At 51.2% G+C, this 27188-nt stretch overlaps 12 protein-coding genes across 12 annotated transcripts; 5 read left to right on the forward strand and 7 right to left on the reverse strand.

Annotated features, from left to right (window-relative positions):
• Positions 1-306: 306 nt before the first annotated feature.
• UA08_00479 (hypothetical protein) lies at positions 307-2627 on the reverse strand (the record flags this gene model as incomplete). Its single annotated transcript, XM_020260289.1, has 3 exons — positions 307-862; positions 931-1632; positions 1714-2627. The coding sequence occupies 3 exons, from the start codon at positions 2625-2627 to the stop codon at positions 307-309; spliced, it is 2172 nt and encodes a 723-aa protein (XP_020124038.1).
• Positions 2628-4322: 1695 nt separating this feature from the next.
• Positions 4323-5478, forward strand: UA08_00480 (Golgi apparatus membrane protein tvp38; the record flags this gene model as incomplete). The annotated part of the gene is made up of 3 exons (XM_020260291.1): positions 4323-4567; positions 4653-5072; positions 5133-5478. 3 exons carry the CDS (start codon positions 4323-4325, stop codon positions 5476-5478), a joined length of 1011 nt encoding a protein of 336 aa, XP_020124662.1.
• Positions 5479-5679: 201 nt separating this feature from the next.
• Positions 5680-6450, reverse strand: UA08_00481 (hypothetical protein; the record flags this gene model as incomplete). Its single annotated transcript, XM_020260292.1, has 3 exons — positions 5680-5892; positions 5966-6322; positions 6391-6450. The coding sequence occupies 3 exons, from the start codon at positions 6448-6450 to the stop codon at positions 5680-5682; spliced, it is 630 nt and encodes a 209-aa protein (XP_020124661.1).
• Positions 6451-6748: 298 nt separating this feature from the next.
• UA08_00482 (Lactobacillus shifted protein) lies at positions 6749-7538 on the forward strand (the record flags this gene model as incomplete). The annotated part of the gene is made up of 3 exons (XM_020260293.1): positions 6749-7105; positions 7175-7342; positions 7410-7538. 3 exons carry the CDS (start codon positions 6749-6751, stop codon positions 7536-7538), a joined length of 654 nt encoding a protein of 217 aa, XP_020124664.1.
• Positions 7539-7837: 299 nt separating this feature from the next.
• On the reverse strand, positions 7838-8358 carry UA08_00483 (UPF0047 protein; the record flags this gene model as incomplete). Its single annotated transcript, XM_020260294.1, has 2 exons — positions 7838-7996; positions 8083-8358. 2 exons carry the CDS (start codon positions 8356-8358, stop codon positions 7838-7840), a joined length of 435 nt encoding a protein of 144 aa, XP_020124663.1.
• Positions 8359-8709: 351 nt separating this feature from the next.
• On the reverse strand, positions 8710-11196 carry UA08_00484 (hypothetical protein; the record flags this gene model as incomplete). Its single annotated transcript, XM_020260295.1, has 1 exon — positions 8710-11196. The coding sequence occupies one exon, from the start codon at positions 11194-11196 to the stop codon at positions 8710-8712; it is 2487 nt and encodes an 828-aa protein (XP_020124666.1).
• Positions 11197-12113: 917 nt separating this feature from the next.
• UA08_00485 (hypothetical protein) lies at positions 12114-13348 on the reverse strand (the record flags this gene model as incomplete). The annotated part of the gene is made up of 3 exons (XM_020260296.1): positions 12114-12138; positions 12254-12951; positions 13160-13348. 3 exons carry the CDS (start codon positions 13346-13348, stop codon positions 12114-12116), a joined length of 912 nt encoding a protein of 303 aa, XP_020124665.1.
• Positions 13349-13608: 260 nt separating this feature from the next.
• Positions 13609-15264, reverse strand: UA08_00486 (D-lactate dehydrogenase; the record flags this gene model as incomplete). Its single annotated transcript, XM_020260297.1, has 1 exon — positions 13609-15264. The coding sequence occupies one exon, from the start codon at positions 15262-15264 to the stop codon at positions 13609-13611; it is 1656 nt and encodes a 551-aa protein (XP_020124668.1).
• Positions 15265-16254: 990 nt separating this feature from the next.
• UA08_00487 (hypothetical protein) lies at positions 16255-18323 on the forward strand (the record flags this gene model as incomplete). Its single annotated transcript, XM_020260298.1, has 6 exons — positions 16255-16309; positions 16376-16443; positions 16499-16666; positions 16720-17321; positions 17386-18006; positions 18059-18323. The coding sequence occupies 6 exons, from the start codon at positions 16255-16257 to the stop codon at positions 18321-18323; spliced, it is 1779 nt and encodes a 592-aa protein (XP_020124667.1).
• Positions 18324-19435: 1112 nt separating this feature from the next.
• UA08_00488 (hypothetical protein) lies at positions 19436-21335 on the forward strand (the record flags this gene model as incomplete). The annotated part of the gene is made up of 2 exons (XM_020260299.1): positions 19436-20973; positions 21089-21335. The coding sequence occupies 2 exons, from the start codon at positions 19436-19438 to the stop codon at positions 21333-21335; spliced, it is 1785 nt and encodes a 594-aa protein (XP_020124670.1).
• Positions 21336-21862: 527 nt separating this feature from the next.
• On the forward strand, positions 21863-23964 carry UA08_00489 (hypothetical protein; the record flags this gene model as incomplete). The annotated part of the gene is made up of 2 exons (XM_020260300.1): positions 21863-22166; positions 22223-23964. 2 exons carry the CDS (start codon positions 21863-21865, stop codon positions 23962-23964), a joined length of 2046 nt encoding a protein of 681 aa, XP_020124669.1.
• A 166-nt stretch (positions 23965-24130) lies between these two features.
• On the reverse strand, positions 24131-26303 carry UA08_00490 (hypothetical protein; the record flags this gene model as incomplete). The annotated part of the gene is made up of 5 exons (XM_020260302.1): positions 24131-24678; positions 24757-25217; positions 25276-25501; positions 25583-26114; positions 26178-26303. The coding sequence occupies 5 exons, from the start codon at positions 26301-26303 to the stop codon at positions 24131-24133; spliced, it is 1893 nt and encodes a 630-aa protein (XP_020124079.1).
• Between the last annotated feature and the right edge of the window lie 885 nt (positions 26304-27188).

Consider the following 27188-nt stretch of genomic DNA (forward strand, 5'->3'; position numbering starts at 1 on the left):
TATATTTTTTGGTTTCTATGTCTGGTTTAAAAAGGAATGAGATGAGATGTTTATAAGTCAACTTGAATCTATTGTCACGAAGGGCATGACCACAAGAGGAAAATAGCAGTAGTCTTCCACATGGCACAAGGGGGGGGGCATCCAGATCATAGCTTTCGTTGACTCATGAAAATAGTGACGAAGATGGGAAGAAGGGAACAATCTCGGGGGAAAAGAAAATGAATATTTCCTATCATCAGGAAAGAAAACTCGCCACTGGGAGTAAATAATTCTAAGCCTCCCATTGATGGGAGTGTTAATCTTAGTTCATGATGCGACATCGTCGCGCTTCAGGAGCTGGATTTTCCCCATCGAAAGCACCGGCTGGCTGTTATTAGTCTCAGCCTGGCTGTCAACCTGACTATGATACCTTGCAACAGCTTCCTTGTCATAATTGGTAGGGTCAATGCCCAGAACACCGCCCACATAGCCACCGCGCTCGCCAGGTACGCTGAACTCACGAAAGACATATTTCAGCTCGTTCAGCCACACTTTTACCGCCTTTCCCACTTTATCTTTTCCGTTCTTAGAGTGATGTCCAGTTCCGGTAATGGCATAAAGAATCCGGTCTTCGCTTGAATGCTTCGTGAGAATCTGGTCAAGATATTTGACAGCCTCTTCCGGGTGAAGGCCATGTAGATCTACATAAAGCTCCTCAGTAGCATCGTCGAGGCCACTATTTGCAAGATGTTGGCTGCGCTCTTCGTAGAGTTGTCGAGCAGCTTCCCTGTGACACCTTCGCATCGCCTCGTTTTCGGCCTGACCCCGTAGTGACAGTGCCTTTGCTGCTCGGGCATCGTTTCTATTCCACGCCTGTGCAGCACTAAATCATACTTTAGATGACTATCCAAAAAAAAAACCCCCACCCCCCGCAGGAAAGAAGGGGCTTACCTTTGCAGAAATTTGTTTCGCACAGTGCCATGACGAATGGCATCTGTGCGATATTTGATGTACTGCTGGTTGGCCCTGGGTCCAGTTTCCAGCCAGGGAATATGCTTTGGTGCTTGGATAGCCAAGGCCTCGGCACTGAGTTCACGGGTTTTCACATTTTCTTTGTTGGACTTTGCGTTCTTCCCTCTACCTGGCCCAGGAGACGAAATGCGTACCACGTCAGCCAAGGAGTTTGAAATAGTATCCTTGTTGGTGTTATTATGGCCTCCGCGCTTGCCATGATGTTTTTTCGAGCTCTTTGTTGGCATGGCCCCTAGCGTTGGGAAAGCCTCGGGGTCGTCCACGGAGAGCGGAGACGGATTCAAGTCGCGTTGCTGATGGCGACTTGTCGGTCGAGATTGGGGACGACTGGGACCATTCCTCCTCCCCCCTGCCAAGGGTGACGTACTGCCACTCGGGCCAGTAACCAGAACATGAGTTGGATACTTGCGCATGTACGCAGCTGGCCACTGTTCGCCTGGAACACCGGCAGGCTGCAAGGCTGGAAATGCTTCTTGGTTATTATCGAACTGAAAATTGGTTTGCGGACTTGCTAATTGTTGGTTCGATGCATCATTGATATTCATATTGCCTATCAGACTCGTAGGATCGTGCGAGAAGGGACATCCATCACCGGCAAGACAATTACCCATCATCCAGTACCTATTATCAACTAGTGAGCGATGGTTTTTTTTTTTTTTGGTTTTTCCCCCCAAGAGCTGTAATTAATGGATATGTTCTTACTTGCAAATATGACTGGTCAAGTCATGGCTGAAGCGGCAGTCTGCGCGCAAGCAACTCCCCGTAGATAGCCAATACTTGCAGACAACGGGCGTGCGCGCTTGATTAGAGGGAGTCAATGGACGACTCGGCTCTACCATTATGGACTTGCCTACTAAGACGCGACCTTCGTCTAGCCTCTGGGATTCATCTTTTATAGGTTCCTCGGAAAGAGCTGCGATTGTAGCGCCAAGATCATAGCCATTTACCTCTAGAGCCGCCTCAATTTCCTCATTGGTCTTTTTGTCTCCCAGGACAGACCGAAGAATGTCGTGGGGGCTCATGTCCGGGACGAATTCTGGCGCAGATGCACTGAGACCTCCAACGGAGGATGTGACACTGAGCGCATCGTCTGCCACCAGCCAATCCACGTTGCTTTCGCTGCCAAAATCACCGTAGAACTCGGAGGTCTGGCTATTCTGGTCGGAGAATTCATAAGCATTTAGATTCGGCGAATGGGGGATGGGCTGTGCGAAAGCCAGACGAGGGGACGGGCGTGGAGAGGTGAAGGGAGACGCGGTAGAAGAGCGAGGACCGCGGGAAAGACCAGCTCGTGCAAGATGGAAACTGGAAGGCCCTGCGGGACTCGTACCGGTCATCGAAGGGGAGGAAATTGGTGTTGCGGCTCGTGTTACTTGCCATGGCGCTGGAGAGGAACGACGGATAACGGTATGTCGACTGGGGGGAGGTGAGGCACCGGGCTTGGTTTCGTTGTGCCGGTGCCATAGAACGTCGAGCACTGCATGCTCTAGGGAAGATCCAGTTAATGTAGTTTTGGATCGCAGTAATTCCTCCAACTGTTCTGTCAGCTCCTCCTCGTCCAGGCTGGCATTCTGCAAGACTGGCTGACAAAGCTCGAACAGCTCGTCGGAGACCATGCTGATGATGTTGGATACGCGGAGCAGACTTTAAAACAAATTCAAAAAAAGAAGCGGAATCAGAGCCGTGCCAGATTTGATGAAGGGCGGCGTGTGCAATATGGGGTTGAGTTGATGAAACAGTGTCGCAAAGGCAGCTAGCTACCTGTGTATTATTGTATGCAGTGTTGAACAAACGCGGAGGGGCAGGACGAGAGTTACATCGTATCGCAAGGATCCAAACAAGGCGGCGATGGCAGAGGCAAACAAGCGACAAGGCAAAATCGAGCCAAAAGGGCAGGGCGCAGACGCTGAGGAGCGTGGAGGAAATAAGGAATGAATGAAGCGGGAGATGGCCGGGGGAAGAGAGAGGAAGCGGAGGAGGGAAGAGAGCGCCTAAGGAGGAAGGAGGCTGTCCATCCACGGTTTAGCTCTGCGATGAGGCGCTCCCTCCGATACGCCAGCAACGTCGTGCGCTTGTTTTTGGGGGAAATGAAAATGAAACTGAAACTGAAACTGATAATCAAAAACAAACATAATCGATTATTGTTCTGCTCTGGTGTGTTTGTTTTGTTATGTCCTGTTTACTGGTCGGACCATAGAACTACTGACTAACTACACGTAATCATCATCGTACTCAGTATACAACCTGCAGGCCATGGATCAGACCAACGATGCGAGGAGCATAATGGCATGATGCACAGAGTGGATGACTCTGATCATCAGAGCATCAGATAGGAAGGACATCTGTCTTGAACGGACTCCGGAGATAATGTCCACTCCAACCTGAGCTAACGCCGAGGAGATCTCTGCTCTGTGGCTGCGGCGCAGTAGTTAGTAGCGATCTGTCGCCATTGGCCATGCCGTCACCAGTTGACATTCAGCCGGGAAGGTAGCTGGTGCGCGGTGAGAAGAGGGAAGAGAAGAGAAGAGAGGCAAAGAGAGGCAAAGAGGAAGGAAAAGAGAAGAAAAGTAAACAGTCCAAACAAGCTGAATGACGTCTCTCAGCCCGTAATTTACGCAGCTGGTAACGCGCAAACGGGAGCCCCCGCTTGATTCGCATCTGGCCAATTAATGTGCTTGCACGGACAGCGCTCTGTGACAAGACGCGTATCGGACCAGACCCTCTTGGCACGGCTCTCTCAGGCAGTTATCAAAACGGCTTCGTCGTCTCTGCATGCAATGAGGAACATTGAACAGCAAAACCCGCATCTCCCAAGTAAGCATGCCACGTCTGCTCCTTGCCAGAAAGGCAGTCTGTCCAAGCTAACGGAAAGAAAAAAAGAAAGCCTCCAATAACAAAAATATATAGTGAACTGCTCGATCCGCGACTCTTGGCTGCAGATGACCAGGACTGCCAGCGAGGGCTAAGAAATAGCTCTCCATCCTCAAAACCACCACCGGGGTGGAATACATTGTGCAGATTTGATTTCTGCTCTCCTCGGTCTCGTACCCGATAAACAAATAGCATCGGCTGTCCTGCCCATTTTGCTTGCAATGCCTGCCGATTACCAGTCTACCGCGCGGGCCTTGTCACTTCCACTTTCAGAATCTGAAGAGCAGGAGGCTTCCCTGTTTGCCGGCATACGTCCACCATGGAGCCAATCACCGCTTTCGTCAAGACGTCTTTCCATGGGGGAAGCCGTCTCGTTCCGGGATCGGATCATCAATCAGGCTGAATCCACGTATCGCGCAGTGAGGAATCGATGGGACAAGATGACTCTCGTTCAAAAGACACTGGCCGGCCTGGCTGCGCTTCTTTCACTCGCTGGTGGCGTGGCGTTCATGATCCTTGCAGGTAAAATCTTTATCTGGCTCGGACCAGTGGCTGACAGGTGGGAACGATCGCCGTTGGCCTATATCGTCGTATGGCTGTTGATTATCCTGGTATCTTTCCCGCCAGTCGTGGGCTGGGCGACACTTGGAACAATAGCCGGCTTTCTTTTTGGATTCTGGAAAGGGTTCGTTTTTCTTTCCTTGCTTGCTAGCGGATCTTCTGCCACCCTACATGTTTGCTAATTCGGTTCTTGTTATATATATGTATAGGTGGATTGTCTACACGACGGCCACTGTAATCGGCTCGACACTTTCGTTTATTATTTGCCGCACAGTGCTTTCGGGCTTTGTCCATCGCATGTTGGAGAATGACAAGCGATTCGCTGCGCTTGCATTGACTCTTAAATACGATGGTCTCAAACTCTTATGCATGATCCGACTCTGCCCACTGCCGTACTCATTGTGCAACGGCGCAATATCGACATTTCCCACAGTTCAACCCCTCAATTACGGTCTTGCTACGGCATTAACAGCACCCAAGTTCATGATGAATGCTTTTATTGGAAGCCGAATTCGCTTGTTATCGGAGAAGAACGAAGAGATGAGTGCTGGCTCCAAGGCCGTCAACATCATTAGCATCATAATTTCAATTTCTATTGGCGTCGGCACTGGTATATATATCTATAGAAGGTAAGTGATTTCTCTTTTCTTATGGAATGAAGCGCCCGCCTAACTATCCGCTCATCTAAGGACATTGGCTCGCGCAAAAGAGCTCGAAGCTCAAGAACGGGCGGGCATCCGACAATCCATACAAGAGGATCACGCAGCAGGGCGTCCCCACCGTAGCTTCTCAAACGATCCAGACGTCAATGCGGCAGCGTCGACTTTGGCTCGCGATGAAGAAGAACAGCTTGCATTTCACGATTTCGATGAAGACAACATCGATTTGATTGTCGAAGGAGACGATCTAAACGAGCCCCGCGGCCCGAAACAGTATCGAGATGAGTTTACCGATAATGATTCCGATGTCTTTGGGGATGGCGACGGAGAAGAAGACTCGGAGGCGTACGGACTGCATAGCCACGTAAGAGAGTAGTTGCATGCTTCGCCAACGGCGCGACAGCCGAAGGATTGGTTGTCGCTCGGTGCTCTCATGATGTAATGATCACTTTAGATTGTAGATTAGAGAGCATGCCACGCGTTTCCGAGTCAAGTGACGTATAAAATAATGAGCTATGTATTGCAACATAGAGTTCGACGAGTTTGACAGCGTGAATCCCCGAGTCGTTGGAACGCTTCATTTAGATCGTTTCTTCCCCGGTTTCCCATGCTTCTTACCGTGTCCATGGCCTCGTACGTCCATCGAGGAGCTGCGTCCCCCAGACAAACTAGTCAACTTGTCTAGCCGAGGCTCTTCTTTGTTCCTTTTGGCTTTCCTCCTTTGCTTCTCCGTCATGGCCTCTAATGGCTGCTGGTCTGCGTCTACGGATGTTTCGTCGTCATTGACGTGCTGAGGCAGACCCGCATGATTAGCATATCATAGATCTGATTAAGTAAAGCGTTCTTTTCTTTTCTCAACTCACCACACTTGGCTGTCTATTCTTGCGCTGAAAGTTCCCGTAACTCGTGCGACCGCCATACGCCATGGCCTGGTTTTCAGCATCCAGCGAATCCGCAGCGACAATCATAGGCTGCGAAGAAGGTGCAGCGGCGGCAGGGTTTGCAGAGAAATCCAAGACCCAATTCGTCTCGCCTGCTTCAGCAGCCTGGCGCGCAACTGCTTCTGCGCGTTTTTGTTCTTCGGCTGCAAGAGCGGCATTGACGGCTTCCAAGTCCGAATTGGGTGTTGATTCTGCTCGACTGGATGAAGATAGGCGTTGGCGTTTGGGCGAGGGGGTCTCTGGTTCGTCGGCGGCTGAGGCAGCTGCGCGTTGCATGAACTATATATACATGATGAGCATGAGGCGTGCGTGAGTGTGTCTGTTACGTGTGTTGACAACTTTCGTACCTTCATGGTGAGAAGCCGGGAAGACATGGTCTTCGCCGGCCGAGCTGAGCTGCCAGACATTGTTAGGGCGTGTCGTTGGTCGCCTGAAAGGAAAACAGAATTGTCGTAATGAAATATTTGCGTCGTTGAGAGCGGACAGTAGTCTATCAAAGTCGGCTCCAGATTTTTATGCAGCGACAAGCGTAGACAAGAAGAAAAAAAGAGACAGAGCTAAATGCGCGGCTGCTGATTGGTCCCGCTGCGTCCCGTCGGCTGTGGAAACCCGAGCTTGGCCCAAACCTCTCCAAATTCCCGCCGCTTCTGCAACATCAACCTTGAACACGACCAACAGCACAGTCCGCATATATTTGAAAACGCAATGCTCTTCTCAGCCAGGGGTAGTAGAGTTGCCTCGGCCGCTCTGTCGGCATCGCGCTCGGCACGATTGACTTCGCGGGCCTCTTATTCCGTGAGCGCCCCTCGATGGACCGACAACACTCTCCAGGCCAACGACCCCTCGCCCAAGAAGCCCGTTCCCAATGTCTCTGCTACCAATGCCGTGCCTGTGGACTCAATGGGCGCCTTTGACGACAAACTCGTCGAAACCCCTGCAGAGGCGGAGCAGAATCGCCACCTGCAGGCTCCGAACCGTGCTTCGACCTGGGCGAAGAACCAGCGACCAAGAGCGGAGGCCATGACCGGCCCTCGCTTTGAGCAAACAATCATGGAACTTCAGGTAGATTTCTCAATCTTTTCTTTTCGTTTTGAAACTTACCATCAACGATGCTAACAACCTTGGCAACAGCCCCAACCCTACGCGGCCATTGAGTTGATTCACAAACAGCCCGTCCGATGGACGAAGGAAAGAGTCGTCTCTTGCGATGGCGGCGGTGGTCCTCTGGGCCACCCTCGAATTTTCATCAACACTGACAAGCCCGAGATTGCCACATGTGGATACTGTGGTTTACCATTTGTAAGTCGACTCTATAGTGTATACAAACTATATGCTCTGTTATAACTAACGATGCGTGTCACAACAGGCGCACGAGAAAAATAAAGCGTATCTCAAGTCCCTGCCCAGCACGTCATACCCTCTCGAACCAACTGGACATGTCGCTGAGGTGGAAGAGGCCCAACGAATCACTGAAGGAGGCTATGAACAACGATGATTGTTGGAGTCTTGAATACATTTGAGTCTTCTTTTATTTTTCTTTTCGTTTTTGTCCTTGGCGTTGACTTTTTTTTTTTTTTTCTTTCCTCCCTCGTCTCTGATTCATTGAAGTTCTATCTTCATTATGTACATTTACTCGAAGAATAGTCATGAAAATCACAGACAGCTCTTTGTTAGGCAGGCTGTGCTGTTCAGAAGTGAAACGGCAGCTTATGTTTAAAGCGTGAGGCATATCTAGCTTTAATGACTATTATTCGATTCCATCAAAGCCTCTGTTTATCAAGACCATTGTCAAAGTCACGCCTTTTCACCCTGTATCGTTGCAACCACCTTCCTCGAATGCCGACTCGCCCGGAATTCCAAATACCAAATACCCTGCCATGTGCCCGTAGCAAGTCGGCCATTAGAGATGGGAATTGTGACGCTTGCGCCAACAAGAGCAGATTTGATATGAGCCTGTATACACACACATATTATCAATAAAAAACCCGACTTTCCTCTTCATTTACTCTTGTGTATAAGCAGACGGGGAAAAAGCATACAGGCATATCATCCTCCCCCTCAGCACTATGCCTATACAAATTGCCTTTCTTATCATACGGGGCAATCCGATCGAGAGCATCGCTCATATCGGCGCGCACGTCCTCGTCCCAGTTCTCGTTTAGTGACAGCGCGCAGGAGGTGTGTTGGATGAAGAGGTTGAGGAGGCCGACTTTGTAGTTTTTGATCTCGGGCAGTTCGTTGACCACGGTGTCTGTGATGAGGTAGCTGCCTCGCGAGCGCGAGGGGAGCGTGAATTGTTTCTGGAACCAGGACATGTTGTCTCTTTTGTCTTTTTTTTTGGTTATTTGGAGGGCTTCCAAGTTTGTTGGGAGCTGGAAACAGCCGGGTTGAAAATGTCAAGAAAGGCAGTCGAATGGTGGGGACGCTGTTGTCCCGCCTTCGGCGACGTCATGTGTCGCGTTGAGTACAACTAACAAATTATCCTTCAATACAGTCTTCTTGTGAATAGATAGATATTCCATCTAAGCTACTTGTGATAGAAAAGACTCCTCCAAACCAAGGGTATAGTAGAAAACATCCATAACTCCTTGAGCATGAATGCACAAGTAAAGAACCCCCAAAACTCCAGAAGACATATATCATATATTCTTCTTGTATTATGATCATCATTGATTTCGCTCTATGTTTCGCAACAAACTGCCCTCCACAAACTGGCTATGAGGATTCAAATCCAGCAGCGGACGAGTCGCATGGCGATCGCCAGTAGCAACGCCCCGGCCAATGCTCGTACTATTTGCCTGCGCGTTAGCTGTATTATTATTGCCGCTGGAAAGTGCTATGAGACCGTTGGGCATGAACGGCATAGCAACATCTGATACACTCGCATAGCCATTTTGGGGATAGTGATGATGATGCTGCTGCTGGCCTTTCACCGTGTTGGCGCGACGACGACTCGAGATCGAAGCGGACGAAGATTCATTTGCTGCTGCTGCTGCTGCAGAGGCAGAGGCAGTGGTTGGGCGAGCCGCGGTCTCTTCGCGTCGCCACGTTGTAGCCGAGGGAATCGCAGGCATGCCGGGAACGGGTTCTAGACCAGTGGCTGCTTCGACAAGCGGGATTCCTGCGTCGATCTTGACGCCGTGTCCCTTGCGTACATGTTGAGGGGGCTCTCTGTAAGTGGGCGTGAGATCAACGAGTGGCTTGGCCTTTTGACGCACAGAGTTCGAGCGACTCTGCGAAAGGCCGCCTTCCTGATGTGAGCGTATCGTGTTTGATCGACTGTTTTGTCGACTAGATGATGAGGGGTTGCTGAATGGCGGTTCGGAATTGGTTGGACTCAGATTCTTGAGCAGGCCTTGGGCCAGAAATGGGCCGGTTTCCTCCGCTTCTTTGGCCTCTCGCTCGCGCTGAGCTGTCTGGCGCTGGCTGTATGTTCGGCCGAGAAGACTGTCTGGGGAAAAGGGAGAGTCATCATCGTGCGTAGGAGATAGAGGCTCGGGTTTTGTGTTTGTGTCGAGTGTGGGAACGTTCACAGGAAAGGAACTGGGGGGTGGCGCGTGGTCTCGTGCTTTCTTCTTCCGCAAGAACATGTCTCGAGTCGACGACGTGCTGTCTGTTTTCTCTGGCGCTGTCGCAATGGCCGGGTCTATGTTTCGCCCGAATTCGATCAATGGCTTAAACGAGCCTAGCTGGTAGGAGACAGAATCGGTGGAGACATGGCGTTGGTGAGTTGACGACTCTTTCGCAGTTCCGTTCGCATTGGCATTGGCATTGGCTGCTTCTGCCTGTTTCTGCCCGACTCCCAGGACGTGCACAAGGTACCAGCTGCGCCAGCCATGTACTGCGTCATGGAAACCCTCTGCCAGCATCGAGTCATTGGTTGCGAAGAAATGCACAAAGTTCTCCGTTGATATAAATATGGACGACTTCTGTTGGCTCTTGATAGCAAAGCAAATCTTCTTGGGAGGTCTGATGCTCTTGGAGATCTGGCGAGCAGTCGGCGTGTAGATGTCAAAATCAGACATGTGGCAAATGTTTACAAAGTCCTTTTCCTTCGCATCTGATTTCTTCGACAGCACGACCTGGCCGTCAGCACGTAAGGTGATGTAGCGTTTGTCCCATTTCCCGGGTTTGGAAGAATGGTAGAGCTGAAATTTCGCGTCCTTGGGCTGTGCTGCGGCCAGGACGGCGCTCAGCTCGAGCCTTTGAGTGGCACCTGCAAATGGAGAGTCTGGAATGACCAGAGCATTAGCATGGTCTGCCGACCACGAGTTGAGCACATCTCGCACGTGTTCGTAACGGCGTAAAGGCCGCTCGAGACCCAGAGGCGAAAAGGACTCGACGATGATGGCGCTCTTGGGATCGACGCGCTCAGAGAAGCAGTTGGCTGCAGAGTAGATGATCTCTTTGACGCGCGTGGTTGGCGTCACTGGCAGCTTGATAGAGCTAGACCTGTACTTGACCAGGACTCTTCTCTCGCCAGCATTGACGGCAGACACAGGCGCGTCAATGCCAGGCGCAAGCGTGTGTGTCCCCGAGTCCATGTTTTCAGAATCTGCAGTTGGAAGTGCAGCGCTTTTGTGATTTGGCAGGCCAAGTTTGTCCTTCCAAGACGCCCGTTTGTGTTCCGCCTTTGATTGGCTGGCCTGTGGGATTGCTGAAGCTGTCCTGGGCCGTTCTGCCATTGTCAGCTTCCTCATGGCTTCCTCTCTCATGCGAGATTTCTCGGCCTCTGAGAGCTTGTCTTCGTCGTCTGACGAGTCATCATCTATGCTGGTGGGTTTATTGATATTCGGCGTGCCATTGAGGCGCGTCTTCTGGACTGCTCGTGTATCTTGCGCCTGTCCGGAGAATTTGGAGGCGCTGCTAACATTGGGTGTCGCTACTGGCTGTGGCACTTGGATCGACGGCGGCAACGCAGGCACTGGAGGATGATCTGCCTCTGGCGTCGTCGTCGTCGTTGCTGTTGCGGGCTTTTGTCGACGATAGCGCGACATGCTCCGAGCGATGCTTGCACTGGGAGATTTGGCAGGGGCGCCTTCCCCCGCGCATTGTTTCTGCTCCTCAGCTGCAGCACGGCGCACGGATCGATAACGCGAGAACTTGGGAGTCGTAGTCCCTACGGCCGACGATGTCTCCAGCTGGGTTCCCATTGTGGGTGAGATATAGCAGACAGAAATGCAGCAGCCAAAAACAAAAAAGAAAGAAAGAGGCTTCTGCTTCTCAGGAGGGCACCGCAGCACAGATATAGCAGGGGCTCTGGGTAGATGGGCGATAGTTAATGATTTGTGTGCCGTCCGCCAGAATGCTATTGGAACGGGATCACATTTGATTGAACGTGCTTTGGGAGAGCACCGCAAGACAGCTTCCGTGATATAAAGGTATAAAGGAAATCGGTCAAATGCTTCGCTCGCCTCGTTCGTTCGTTCGTTCGTATGGGCCAATTCGCAATGCACGAATCCGACAGATCGTGCGCTGCTTTGTTTCCACGTCCCGGGGCGAAATCGCGGTCTTGTAGTTTTGAGGCTCACTTCAAAGCGCGGGCATCCTGTCGTGCAATGGACGCTGGATGAGGGAGATAAACAGAAGCAAAATGTCGTCTTTCCCCATTGTATTTCTGCTGCTTTTGGTCGTGTGCAATGAATTGTATGTATGGATTCTTCTCTACGAAGCGGGCATTCCAACTTTTATGTCGCGGCACGCGCTCCGCCCGCCCGCCGCTTTATTTAGCCTTTACTTTACTATTTAGTCTCTGAGCCTTTGAGCGCCTGAAATTTATTTGATGAAACACGCCATTTTAGTTATTTTTATCTATTCCCCATCTATTTCCATAGTTAGCCTCGACTGGTCACCTTTCGACTTGGAGCTAGCGAGATGCCTTGCATGTCCTGCCTTGTTTTTCCAATGCAGAGCGTCGCATAGCAAAAAGGAGGAATTAAAATTCTGCAGTAGTCTGGCTACACAGTGCCATCTCTTTCTCTCTACCGTCGGATTCATCCACTGCTGAGAGGATCCTGGAATGTAACCACACATTTTTAGTGTCTGACTGATCATCGCCAGGCTGGATAGTTCACGGCTTTCTCAAGTATGCTCGCCTGTGCCAAACAATTAGCCACAGAATTACCATGAACTATCACTAGGAAGCGGGTGGGAAAAGAAGAAGAAAGAAAGGAAAAAAAAAAGAGGGATAGAAATTATAAAAAGACGTACCACCAGTCATCAAACTTCACCGTTTGCACATTGACGCCCACTTCTCGGAGCACCTTGGTCGACAGGTGCGTATTGTACGGCCTCTTAACAGCTGCATTGGGATCATTCCCTTCCTTATTCGCAATCATGCCTGGGATCTCGATGTTGAGGATCTTCGCAAATCGTTGCGCCATGTCATACTTGGTCATGTCCTCCTCGGCGGAGAATTGTAGGATCTTCGGCAGCGACTTGATATTGTCCTTGGCCCTGATGTAGCGTACTGCAATGTCGTTGCAGACGCGTCCCACGTCTTGCGTGTTTGTCGGATACCGAAGCGCCCAGTCGTCCATCTTGATGCCTGCCGCGGCGTCCTTGCTGCTCTTCTCGACCGCGTCGAGGATGGTATTCACCGCGCTTTCGCCGTTGTATTCTGCATGTCCGTATAGAAGAGGGAGGCGTAATACAAGTCCGAAGCCACTCTCCTTGGTGGCTTCCAACACGGCCACTTCGCCAGCACGCTTCATTTCGCCATAGATATTCGGCGGGTTGGTCGCCGAGTCGGCTTCGTAGGGTGCTTCGCCTTCGGTGCCTGGAAATACGTAATCTGTCGAGATGTAGATGAGAAGAATGCCTCGCGAGGAGGTCTCTTCGGCTAGGATGCGGGTGGCTTCGATGTTGAGTCTGCGTGCCTGCTCCGGGTTGTTTTCGCAGGCATCTGGCTGTCGGTTTGCGGCACCTATCAATCTCTATTAGCCATGCTCTCTTTTGCTTCTTCATGCTCACTAGCATAGAAAGGAGGAAAGCCGGTTGGGGGGGGGGGGAAGGATTATACAGTGAACAACTACCTGCGGCCTATGTGTTGTACTCCAATTAGCCCAATGCCCGCCAAAGTCTGTACTCTGATCAAGTACAGCACAGGACACAAACCACATACTTGGCTTCATCGATTATCCTCTTCACATCGCTGGCATCCTCCAAATTGGCCTTCAGAATCGTCGGCGGGGCGGCTCGATTGAACCCTTGGCCAACGGTCAGCCATCCCGCCTGCTTGAAGGACTTGGTGACTTCGCGGCCGAGCAGGCCTGTTGCACCGGTGATCAGCGCGGTATGAGACATGTTTTCCTGATTGCCCTGTGCGATATCCGCTAGGGATAGAAGATGTTCTCAGAAGTCTGGAAGGAGAGGAAGTCAAACTCCGGCAGTGTGGGGAAACGCTTGCAAAGCTCTTTCCTGATGACGTCGACGGTTTATGTCTACGGATGACGTTTTTTTTTTCCTTTTTTAGTTTCAAAACAGAAAAAAAAAAAATTTATTCACATGGCATTTATATATACTTGTATGGGTTCATGATCCCGTTCTGTATGCAAAAACCTGAATTAGAAATTTTCCATTTCTCGAGTGAAGAGGCGATGGAGATAGGATAGACTCACCGGGTCATACAGATCCTTCAACTGCTTCATAAGCTTGATGTTCGTGTCGTTCTGGCTGTATCCAATAAAATCTTTCTTCGCAACTCCCAGTCCATGCTCTGCGCTGATGCTGCCATTGCGCTTGGCGATCCATTCATACACCCAGGGCTCAATTGCCTTCTCGACCTCCTTGTTGTACTGCCGGACAGCCACGTTCAAATGCAAGTTAGAGTCGCCCATGTGTCCATATCCAACAACGGCGCGAACGGGGAACGAGTCATCGTCGCCCACAAGTCCCTTCTCGGTAAGGCGGCTCTTGCAGTCCTCCACGAGCTGATAGAGCTCTGGTAGCGGAATAGACACATCGTACTTGTAGGTGCCGCCGAGATGGCTGAGCGACTCCGTGATGCCTTCACGCCAGCGCCAGAGCGACTGGATCTGTGTTTCGTCTTGCGCAAGTACGCCATCGGCGACGATGCCTTCGCCCATGACATGTTCCAGGAATGTCTCCAATTTAGCGATGTCGTGTTCGGCATTAGAGCCGCTGGTTTCGATCAGACAGTAGAACGGGTAGTCGCCTTCCAGAGGTTGCTTGTTGCCAGTAGACTCCCGCACCAAGCTTTGACTTCGGCCGTCCATCAATTCAAAGGCGGAAAGGATCTCGGACAGCTGACCCTTGGCTTCGCGGAAGGCCCTGCGGACGTGCTCGAAGCTTTCCAATCCAAAATACGCCACATTAACAGCTTTGGCGCGAGGCGGGCAGAGAATGGAGACTCCCGTGATAATGCCGATGGTTCCTTCGGACCCGATGAACAGCTGCTTGAAGTCGTAGCCCGTGTTGTTCTTCCGGAGCGTAGACAGAGCATTTACAATGGTTCCGTCTGGCAAGACGGCTTCCAGACCGAGAACGCTCCCATGCAGACTGCCGTAACGCAGGAGACGAAGACCGCCGGCATTGGTCGACACGTTTCCTCCAATGTGGCACGATCCCTTCGCTCCCAGGTCCAACGGGAAGAGATAACCGTGCTTGCCCACGTGCGAGTCAGCCACCTCGAGAATAACGCCTGCATCGGCGACGAGAACGCCAGATTCATCGTCAAAGGAGCGAATTTTGTTCATGCGCGCTGTGTTTATGATAATCTCGTCAAACACGGGCACCGAGCCGCCAACGAGGCCCGTGTTTCCTCCCTGCGGTACGACGGCCAACTTGTGCTCGTTGCAGTAAGCCAAGATCTTGCTCACTTCCTCCGTGGTCTGCGGTTTGAGGACTAGTTTTGTCTGGCCTCCGTACTTGCGCATCCAGTCGCCGTTGAAGGGGGCAAGATCGTCCTCGGCGTCGGCGTTGATGCCGTCGATGAGCGCGGATTCCGTGCCGAGGAGCTCTTTGAAGTATTGGACATGTTCTTTCGTGACTTGTGCGAACTTGGGGTCTCTTTTCAGTTGCGGGTAGGCCGCTGCGGTCAATTGGACTTTTCTGGAGGCGCCTGCTGTCCGGGGAGCGGCGGTGACGCTGAACGGACGGCGGGCGTTGACGGCGAACAATGTCTGCGTCTGCGGTGCAGGGCGGCAGTGGGACAGCCTTGTCCTTCGCAGAACCGCGGCAACACTGCGCGGAGCGGACATGATGGGATGTCGGCGCCTGATAGTTGAAGAAATTGGACCAAGCAGTAGACTTTGGCGATTTATCCTTGATTTTGCGCAAGGCCGATTGCGGAGAAGCCGCGGCGCCAGCCAGCCAATCGTGAGGCGTTCCGGCCCGGGCATATTAAGCACGACTTATCTACAGACTCTCCCAACCGCTAAGAACAATGCTTTCGGAGCTACTTTCTACACAGATAGCATAGATCTCTTCATTAACTCCGAAATGGAATAGTATAACCACCGATATTCGAAGTACGTAGTAGAGGAATTGCTTCCATTTCTCCCCTTGTAGGCCTTCTTTTCATCTCTGTCCAGACCCTCTGTTTACCCCAGATCATCCACCCCCTTCCAAGGGATATAAGAAGGAAAAGGACTGTCCACAGCCTGGCCATGTGATCCCACGCTCAGAATCCCCCGCATTCCAGTCGACTGCGTGGTTGTGCGCGAGTGACTTTCAGGACTGACAAACGTCATGGCGCTGGATGGAGGATTGCCCCTGTTTACATCCCCCGTGCCGACTGTGTCCCTGCTCGAGTAGGAAGGGGTATGGGCAGCCGCAATAATCAAGCATATATCGACCAAGTTCGTCCATTGATTGCAGATCGTCCAAGGCAGTGCTAGTTGTATGCAGCACGTAGTTCGCATTCGAGCAATAATAGATACGGAGTAGAGATTAAGGGCAACAAGGCAAGGGAGGTCGTCTTGGCCGTGATTGGCTTAGCGCTGCCGGTTGCTCCTGGCGACAGACTCGGCGGGCAAGTGGGCGCCTGCCGAACGGCGAGCGCTGCTGCTGAGCTTTTGGGCTCGCGGAGTAAAGTAAAAGAGAGCAAAGTTCCCCTTTTCTTCTTCTGCTTCACCTTTCGTGCCTCACATTCCGTTCGTTGTTTGGACGGCCACTGTTCTCCAGTGTCGTGCTCGCAAGGAAAGTCGCATTGGCAGTTTGCAGCGCAATTGTGCATTTGTGTGCAGAAAATGGCGGCCGACGGCGACATGGCGAGTCGCTATCAGGTGATGGAGGAGTTGGGCTGTGAGTGGTCATATATATGCCCCGCGATCGAGCAGTGCACTTGCTAATGGAAAATGATCAATGCAGGTGGGAGCTTTGGCACTGTCTACAAGGGCATCGAGAAGGCGACTGGGGAGATAGTCGCCATCAAACATGTATGTTGCGCTTCATAAGCCTGACTGCCAGTTGCTGATATCGATTGTGCACTAGATCGATCTCGAGTCGAGCGAGGACGACATCGCCGAGATCCAGCAAGAAATATCCGTGCTGGCAGCGTGTGCGAGCCCCTACGTCACCCAGTACAAGGCGAGCTTTCTGCGTGGTCACAAACTATGGATTGTCATGGAATTCCTGGGTGGTGGTTCTTGTTTGGATCTCGTAGGAACTCATTCGCAAAGCAGCCAGGTAGCAAGGGAGCTAACCGTTCTTAGATGAAACCAGGAGTCTTCACCGAGGCACACATTGCCATCGTTTGTCGCGAGCTATTACTGGGACTGGATTATCTCCATCGGGAGGGCAAGATCCACCGGGATATCAAAGCAGCAAACGTTCTTCTGTCCCAATCCGGAAAGGTCAAGCTGGCGGATTTCGGTGTGGCTGCTCAACTGTCGAATATCAAATCGCAGAGGAACACGTTCGTTGGCACTCCTTTTTGGATGGCGCCTGAAGTGATCCAGCAGGCTGGATACGACTTCAAGGCCGACATTTGGTCATTGGGCATAACGGCAATGGAACTTGCAAACGGAGAGCCGCCACATGCCAGCACTCATCCAATGAAGGTACTGTTTCATATTCCAAAGGCCCCGGCACCACGCCTCGAAGGCAACGAATTCAGTCAAACATTCAAGGATTTTGTTGCCCAGTGTCTGGTGAAAGATCCCGATAGGCGATACACAGCGAAAGAGCTGTTAAAGCACAAGTTTGTGCGCAATGCAGGGAAGACCGAAACTCTACAGGAGCTGATCCAACGGAAAGAGGACTGGGATAACGGCAAGGAACATGGAGGCGATGCAAAATACTATGCAGAAACTCTGTAAGAAAAAAAAAAAAACCTGAAAGCCGCTGTTCATTGAAGAAAAAGCTAACCTGTTAACAAGGACTACATTTACTCCGAAGGACGAAGACGACGACGGATGGGTGTTTGACACGGTCAAAGCACCTACAATCAAGAAACCAATAATTGCAGAGGATTTCTGTGAGGACCCATTTGTCAAATCCGAAGAGCTTCAGTCAATGACTCCGCACGGTGTGCTGAAGCCTGTTGCCAACTCTACTGTCCGGCGGACGCCTGCGGCGGAGCGATCGCCTTCTATCAAACGGAGCAACACGAAGCGACGATCCAGCGGCGTGAAACAGCCGCTCGGCCTGAATCTGAGCTACGGAAACAGTCCATCTACGGTACGCCAATTTCGCCGAGTTTCTGACAAGGCGACTAGCGATCAGGCCCAGTATTATAACTACCCACCTGGGTTGGATGAAAATGTGGTGGCCAAGACTCTGTTTACCGACCCGGTTCCTAACAGCAAGGAAGCTCAACTAGGACGGAGGGCATATAGCAGAGGTATTGGGCTCGCTTGCCAGGAGATCCTGGCAAATACAGGAGACCAAGAGAAAAGAGAGGCGATTTCTCGACTGGCTGAGGCATTCAGTGATCTTGAAATGATTGATCCGGAAGGGCTTTATCATATCTTGAAGCTATCCAACGAGAAAATGAGGGCGTGAGTACTAGCCGTATTATTCTATTTTTGTCTTTCTAACCGACATTCCCAGTGATTCCAAACTCGCCGCTATGCTTCCTGAACCAGCGCAGACTACACCTCAGAAACCCAAACTTGTCCTAGCCCAGAACAACCCACACCTCAAAAGCCACCGTCGTCGACAATCAGAACAGCTCCAAATGGAGCAGAAGAGCAGCCCGCAATTGGCTAACATGCCAGGACAGCATGTCCCGGGGATGGAGCACACCAAGCAGCTTGCCGATGTTCTCTATCAACGATGGAGCGAAGGTCTCCGTAATCGATGGCCGGCCATCTAGGATATAACCCGTGGAAACCGTCCCGCTATCGTGAATTCGTCGTCCTTCTGATTATTTCCTACCAACGATCCGAGAAAATACGTTCTTTGTACAACATTTGCCATCATCATATCGCACCTAACCCGCCTCGTCCGCCGGAATCCTTTCCTTCTTTTTCACTCTATCTATGCTCGTTACAATTCCGGCGGATTTACTCTTTATGTTCTTCGCACCGTCATTCTCCGACAATTTATACCCTCCTTTGTTTTTTCTTCGACGGACACGCTTCTAATGTGTTCTTTTGTAGATTTCTCTTCTCTTCTGCCATCATTGGCTCTCTCTCTCTCTGCACAGCACTGGAGTTTTTTTTTTTGAAGTTTTTCTTGACTTGGATATGTCATTCATATTTTGCGCTTTTCTCTTCTTTAATGCCGACATTTCGTGTGGCATCGATTGCCCTTGATTTTCTGTACACTTGATTTGCCTTCGCTTGATTCCCATGGTGTATTCTTCTTCACTTCTCGATCGATTGCTTTTCTTCTTCTCGCTCTTCAAATCTTTCTGATAGATAGTTTTCGACGCTTACCTTGTACTCTATGCGTGACGTGGATGTTCATATATTTTACGGGGACTGTATGTACTTAATGATGCAGAGATTCAACAACAATACCGACATGCCTATGCTTTTCCATGCATATATATATTATTATTTACTCCGTACGGATTCTGGTAAACTAAGGCTGCAAGGCACCCGCCCGGATAATCAGCCACGCCGGGACGAAGCGGCCAACCACACCGACAGACGCGAGTGCAGCAGAGTCCAGACTCTCATTTCCCCCTGAGCTCTCTCTCACTCTCTCACTCTCAGTGGAACCGTGCAGCAACGTCCTCGTGGAGTCTGAGCACTAAGCTACTAGCAGAGCTAGCGCAGACCTGAAACTGCCAGCCTCGGCCGATCGCTGCGTTAAACATGCTGACGCTGCGCTTGTTTTTGCCCCTTTGATTTTATGCTTCGTCGCTCCTTAACTAGCGCTCGTCTACAGAGTACTGCGTATTTATTCTCTCGGCTGTGCTGTTTGCAGCCATGACATTCACTTGTTGAAGCTTTGCTTTGACCGTGCATTTCTCTCGCCATGGACCATGGAACTACCCCAGAGTTACCACCGCCGGAAGCAGCAGAGGAGAACCGCCCGGCTGCTCCCTCGCGTCCCAGCACTGCTGCTGCTGCTCGCCATGCGAAACGCTTGACGCTCAGCTTCCCCGTCGCTCCACCACTCACCCTTCGATCAGACCAGCAGCAAGCCTCTCCCTCTGTTGTCGTCGTCGCCGGCACTCCTGCGACTGAGTCTCCCCGCATGATAGCACCAGGACAGTCCATCCCAGAAGCCCTTCCTGCAGGCGACGAGCCATGCGAGCCCGCCGATCTTCTGACTGCCATCGCCTCCCAGGAGCGCAAAGTCCTCGAACTCCGCGAGGAGCTACAAAAAGCCGAAGTCGAGCTGGCCAGTCTCAAGAAGCAATGGGTGCTGAGCGAGAGGCACAAGAAGCAGACGGAAATCAGCCATCGCGCCGAGGCCATGCGGCCCTTGCGACCCTCAACCGATGAACTGGCTGCGGAGGAATCCCCAAGGGCTTCCGATACCCCAAGTTCAGCAGGCACTACCACTGCCAATACCACTCCCATTCTTACCCCCATAGATACGGTATCCGCGCAGATCAGAAGAAGCAAAGAACTAGAGAGACGAAACAGTATTCGAAGTACGCCCAAAGGCGATATTTCGGTTTCTGCCAATGGTCGGCGAGTCTTTGCCGGCTCTAAACATACCCGTACGCTCTCGTTACTCTCCCCCGACATGGGCGTCATCAAACCACCCTTCCCAATGAAGTCCGAGTCGGGGCAAGCGACGAGCCCTGAGGCGCAGGCAACCAGACATCCACGATCGGCGACACTGCCTTCCGTGGAACGAGCTAAGGATTCTGCAAAGTCGGCAGAGGAATCGGACGACCCGACGACGCATCAAGATGCTTCGGGCAATCAGTGGCGGCGGTCTCTGCCTCCGCCATCTAGCGAAGCTCTCCTGCGAACAGGTAGACAGATGGCATCCGACTTGAGAGAAGGACTATGGACATTTTTGGAAGACATCCGGCAGGCTACAGTCGGCGAGGAAGCTATCAGCGCCACTCGAACGCGGACGTTGCAGGCCCCAGCTTCGACCACACAGCGTTCTCGCAGTGGCCAACGAAGCGAGCGGAGTGTGACGCCAGTTCGGAACCGTGATCAGCAGCAGAATGGAGCTTTTGGGCGGACAAGCTCATCGTCCTCTTTGTCTAAAGAGGCAGCAAAGAAATCTGGTAATAATATTTCTTCTCCGGCCGACATTGAGGTATCATTTTTGAGTGAATTCGGAGTTGATACCCCCGGGCAGAAGCTCGAACGAAAAACGAATCCAGCCGCCGACAATACCCTAAACGCACGGAAAGAGTCCGAGGACTCGCAATCGACCCATCTCGACGCGGAGGAGGAGGATGATGATGTTGATGCTTGGGGCAATTGGGATACACCGCAGCCGGTCAAAAAATCGCACACACCCTCTTCCAGCCAATCGACGGTTACCTCCAAGAACGATCAGTCCCCTTCCACCCAGCTCAGCAGTCCCAGGACCAGCGCAAGGTAAGTTCCGTTGCTTATTGGGTATTGCTTTGATTGATTTGCTTGGTCGTATAAACGTTCTTCCTCTCTATGAGTAGCGAGTGTATCTTAACTAACCGGAGCGACACTTGTATAGCTTTGGGGACCAAAATACCGATGAAGGAGGACGTCATCGCACGGACAATAATGGCATTCCATGGCCAGCCTTGAGCAAATTCACCGCTTCTCAACTCACACGCACGGCGTCCAGCCTGATGGATGAATGGGAAAAGAGCCTGACTTCATCTTCTGCTTCTTCCTCATCCTCCTCCTCCAACAATAACAAAGCCGATACCACCAAAGCAGCTCCACAGAAGGAGCAGGACGAATGGGAGGCATTTTGATATCTCGAAACAGTCTATCATGGCATGATGCACTCGAAATCTCTTGCACATATATATGTTTCATAGTATATTCTTTTTTCTTTTGCCTTTGACGAAACAGACACCCCGATTTTGGTTGGTATTATTGACCGTTTTTCTCGCTTTTGACGGATGTTTTGCGTTTTACTGCAGACAACACAACACGATTTACGCGACAAGGCTTTTCTTACGAACTATCTTTTCTTCTTCGCTTCTTTTCTCTACAGACCGGTGACTCAGTCGGTGGCTATTATTTGATTGTGGGTTATTTCAAAAGTGTATCTGGACAAATGTGAATGAAATGTATGTATACATTGGCTAGGAAAGAATAGATGCTGGATCTACAACAAGAACATAAAGTCATGCATGCACAGTGCTTTGCAATACTTGATTAACCTTCAAACTTGTACATGAATACGAGAAATAGTGCCGAGTGATTGGTGCTACCCACTTACTGATTAGCGCCAGGCAGCCTGTTGAGACTCGAGGCACTCCCATCTACCTACACAATGGATAAAACAGACGACAGCCTCTGCGCGCAGTGCAAGACCCTGCCAACCCTTCGAGAACTCAGAGACACCTACACTCTGCACGAGACCTTTCACGAATTCCAGTCATGCCGCTGTTCGTTCTGCAGCTGGCTCTACAGAGTGCTTCTGGAAGATGTCAAACTCGACTACGACAGAATGGCTGCCTCCGACTCGCCTGTTGAGTTGTACGCGTCTCTGGACCAAGCCTCGAATTTCGAGTTGCCAGCTCTCAGTGTCAGGATGGACACTTATGGCGCTGAGCTGTTTGTGCTCGCACGGCCAGGTAAGTGTGTGTTTCCCACGCCTTTTCCTCTACCTCTGCTGATGAATGATGTTCAGAAAACCCAGCGGCCGAGTACATCAGCGGCCGGATTATTGAGCGTGACTCATCGTCCAACGACGCAATCAACCTTGTCAAATCCTGGGCTGCGCGCTGTCAAAATACCCACCCGGAGTGCATCTCAACAGGCGACTTCGCGCTGCCCACCTACCTGGTTGACCTGGAAGGAGGAAGCAGGGGAAGAAGAAACCTGCGTGTGATCCAGACAAGTGCAGACCAACCCGATCGAAAATACATCACTCTAAGCTACGTCTGGGGCGTAGCAGCGCAGCCCGTAATGCTAACCCAAGCCACCAAGACCAGTCTAATGGAAAGCATCCCCGAAACCAGCCTACCCCAAACTCACCGCGACGCAATCCAGGTTGCGCGCTGGCTGGGTATACGCTATCTCTGGATCGATGCGCTGTGCATCATCCAGGATGGCAACAAGGAGGACAAAATGAAAGAAATAGCCCGCATGGATCGGATCTTTGGGAATTCCTATCTCACCATTCAGGCTACTCGAGCCGGGTCCGTACATGACGGGTTTCTGGGGCCGATCAAAAGCCCCAGTACGGCACCGGAGATCCCGTACCCTCTCATCAGGGCCCCGGATCGGGTGTTCCTGCACACGAGGCCCATGGGCACGACATATGGACCGGGAGATGCGAGAGCGTGGTGCTACGAGGAGAGGATCCTGCCGCGCCGAGTCCTTGTCTACGGTGACAAGACGCTCGAGTTTCGATGCATCAATTCCCGATACGACGATTTTGGGCGGGTGTCCAATTTCACAACGCAGGGTCCGGCGTCGTTCTGGAGACCCAAGCCATGGTATGAAAATACTTCTGTGCCGAGGGCAGCGAGGTCCAAGGATCCGGTATTGGATAAATTGAAGCTCTGGTATTGGATGCTGGATATGAATTACACGCCTCGTCTACTGACGAAGTCTGGCGATCGTTTACTTGCTATCGGCGGTATTGTGCGACAGCTGCTAGAATGCATTCCTGGCCCTTATATTGCTGGGTTGTGGCAGGTGGATTTGCCATGGGGCTTGTTATGGCAGTGTCGTCGCGGCATGACGAACCAGGTCTTGGGCCCCGAGGTTCTGAGGGCTACCGGCTACTTGGACAGGCCTACGGGGATGTCGATGACTCGTCCAGAGGATTATAAGCAGCAGCAACAGAGAGCCCCCTCGTGGTCCTGGGCAGCATTGGATGGAGGCACCCATCATCCATCAATTGCGCAGAGATATGCCCTTGATTCAAAACGGTATACGAGCAGCATTAAGCGACGAGTCTTTGCCAAGTTCGAACGAATACCGCATACACTTGGTGGAGAAAGTGACTTGAGAGGCCTGGGGGAGCTCGAAGAGGATGCAACTCTACGCATTTCTGCTCCGCTATATACGATGGATATAGTATACAAGGATGACGAAAGGTGGAAGGGGTTTGATCAGCGAATAGGACGTGGGAACTGGAGATCAAGGCCTTACATGATTCTCCATTCTGTGGTGGGTGGCAATGCAGACATTGAAACCAGGTGGGAAAACGTACCGATAGGTGCTGTGCAGCTGGATCTCAGCGAAGACGACGAAAGGCCCGAGAGAGTTTGGTGTCTTCTCATGGTGGAGGGGATTGGACTTATTTTGGACTGCGTTGATGCAGCGAAGAAGGTTTTTGTTCGAAAGGGTGTTTTTTTCACGACTAGTCTTTGGCCAACTGAGTTGAACGATATAGATCCAGTGTCTGTTTGCATTATTTAAGTATTGCCCTTCACTGTCCAGGTCTACCTATCCATGTGCATCAAAATCATGTAAGTTGGAGAAATCTTATATTTAAGATAGAACTAGATACCCTGCCATCTCTCAAGCTAGACACAGAGTACCTAGGTATTACTTTAACATGGTATTACCTAGATAGTGGCACCTCTCAGCTCTCTACTTGACAAGCAGTAGACGGGCAATAGCCGTGGTTGCAGGCAAAACTACACAGACCCAAGTAACTGTCACCCTCGCCATCAAGCGGAACGCCAACTGTTCCTGTTACTGGAGGCGTAGGAACTGGATCTCCATAGGCCGTGCATGTACACGGGCCGGCCGAACCATCGGAGCCCGGACAGTAGCCGTAGTTACAGCAGAAGGAACACAGGCCAGAATAGTTGTCAGGGCCAGTGCCGGCGATGCAAGTTCCGGTGGTGGTGGAGGTAGCAGCACTGGACGTGGTGGTGGTGGTAGTTGAGATAAAAGTTGAGGTCGTGGAAATCGTGGAGGTGGTCGAGATGGTAGAGGTAGTTGTTGCAGCACCTGTAATAGCTGATCCTGGAGTAATCGTGCCTGTAGGAATGGTCTCTGGTGGAGTGGTCGATGTCAATCCCAAAGATGGTGTCGCGCTGCATGTCGAAACCTTCAAGCCTTCGCTGAAGGCGTTGAGAGAAGGTGGCTCGAGTGGATCGGAGAAAGTTGCTGGCAGAGAGCCCACTGAATTTTTTTTTTTTTTTCCCATGTCAATAACCTTGGAAACATATTCAGATATACAAAAGACACGGCAGTTCTTACCATAGGCGTTGAAGTTGTAGATTCCGCACACGCATCCATCAATGATATCCTTCAAGCTTGTTCCAGACAATACTGTCTCGCCATCCCGCGACAGGGAGAAGCTCTGGGGGCCGAAGCCCATGGGAACCTGGAAGGCGCTTGCACCAGCAGGAGCATCAAATGTCTCGGTATTAGGGCCTGAAGTGACCTGAACCGTTCCAGCAGACTGGAGCAAAGCAACCACGAAGACAGCGTCCTCCATGCTTTCCCACCCATTGGGTCTGCCCTCGAAATAGTTGCCCGTGTCATTGTTGGCAGCAACCATGCAGGTATCAGTTGCGTCGCAGTCCATGAGTCGTGGTTGAGGCCGATACCAGTAGATGAGCTGGTCTTCGGTGATGTAGGATGATGATAGCGAAGTGGCCCCGTCGTGGAATGCCGCGATGTAGGGCTTTGCCAGATCCAGCCAGCCATCGTGAGGCCTAGTTTCTTGATGTTAGCATAGAAACAAAACACCGATACCTACACAAGATGGCTTACATGTCATTCGCCCATCGAGAGGAGCCATCGTCTGTATGAGGAGAGTTCAGAGGTCCGACATAGTGCGATTCACCATAGTCATTCCAGGTGACCACTTCAATGAATTGAGGGCCCAAAGTCAATAGATCATTCCAACGCTGGTAGAAAAGCAAATCAGATGGGAAAACCCAGTTCTTGCTGTATGTCACCTCTGGCCCAAAATGCGTAGAGAACCATGGTGAGGCCGCTAGTGAAGAAGAAAAAAGAAAAGGTCAGCCAAACTGAATCGTTTTGCTCCAAGGCTAGGAGGTAGGGTTAGGCGACTGACGAGCAATGTAGGGCTTGCCATCCAAAGCAGTTATATATTCCTCGTCCCCTTCCTCAACGGTAACGTTGGCACCGGCAGTTGGAGCCTTGTTATTACCATTGCTAGGCCAGCCCATCCAGTTGAGAAGACCATCGACATCCGACAGGTCTGTACCATACGATGGATGGAAGTTTGGAGCGAAGAACACATTGCCGCCAGCAGCTGACTTCAATGCTGCCACGTCTACACCGTCGCCAGCAAACGACGAGACGAAAATCTTGTCATCATACATGAGCTGGCCTGCTAGGCTACCGTACTGGGCAATCTTTTGGCCAATTTCGGTGGCCTGGCTGGTGGACCACCAGTTGAAATCGAATGAAATGAACACTTTCATGTCATTGTTTGCCGCAGACTCGTAGGCATACCCCAGTTGCTGGTCGCTGAAGGTATCGGTACCGATATTCAATGCAAAGGCGTCAATTCCATAAGCTTTAGCACGCTGCATGTCGGCGTCATAATCGCTAGCACTGGTCCGGTCACTGACGATACCAACCTGATGAAGTCAGCCAATCTATCGTCACTGACTATGTGCCTCATATTCGAGATGGATGTTTACCATGAAATGCGCGAACACGAGACGGTCCGATGTGCTTCGCCTCGAAACCATTGAGTCAGAAGGAAGAGCTGAGCACGCAGCTATAATTGCGGACAGCGTCGCCGCGAAGGCACTGGAGACTTTCATCTTGAGTGTGTTCCTCCAGGAGGAGGTTTAGGGCACAATTAGGAATTGATGACTCTACTCGTATTTTATCTACATCCACGGCGAGAGCACGATGTGTTCTTATACTTTTCTTTTTTTTTCCCCATCTCGAGTCCCCGGTACAGCACGGAAGAGAAGGCTTGAAGGAATCAGCAGGTGTGCTCTCGAATTTTAGAGATTGAGGCGTTTTAATGTAGCATTCTTGGGTCGTATATCTCCCTCGCCAATTGTCCGCTTGACGTTCACTAAGATCTTACGCTCCAAATAGCGAAGAGAAAGCATTAGCCTCCTTGGCGTCTTCCTGTAGGATTGGCCAATATATGGTTATGCTCTGTCCTTGCAGTGGGTCGCTAATTAAAGTATTAAACTATTGATTGATTATAGATACATAGATAGTTATGAGGCTTAATCCTAACACCGCCAATGACTAGTGTGGTTGCAATTATATACTTTGGAGGCAACAAGAGCCGGAGAGGCTCTACCTCGTACGGTATATACTCCTTTCATGAGACTACGGGCCGGAAATTGACGGTAGGCTTGTTCGATTAAGACGCACAATACCTATGTGATTTGTGATGGTGCATGTTCAGGTGGCTGGCTTTACCTCACAGAGCCTTGGGTTACGTTGGGCTGTGCTGACACTGCAGCGTACCTAGGTACTGCCACGAACCGAACATGCTTCAAGTGCACACTCTTTGCCAATGAGGTCTGGAAAGCAGCAGATCTTGCCTTTGAAATGGCACTCTTGTAGCATGAGTTCTCCAGCGTTCTTCTGGGGCGTAGTTGCGGGGTAAGCCAAGGTGGCACTGCGTCGTTGTATACAAGAGACTCAGATGTAACCAGTTTGCGCTTGAAATGGCTCTATCT

The sequence above is a fragment of the Talaromyces atroroseus genome, assembly GCF_001907595.1.
Source record: "Talaromyces atroroseus strain IBT 11181 chromosome Unknown scaffold_0, whole genome shotgun sequence".
Lineage (NCBI taxonomy): Eukaryota > Fungi > Ascomycota > Eurotiomycetes > Eurotiales > Trichocomaceae > Talaromyces > Talaromyces atroroseus.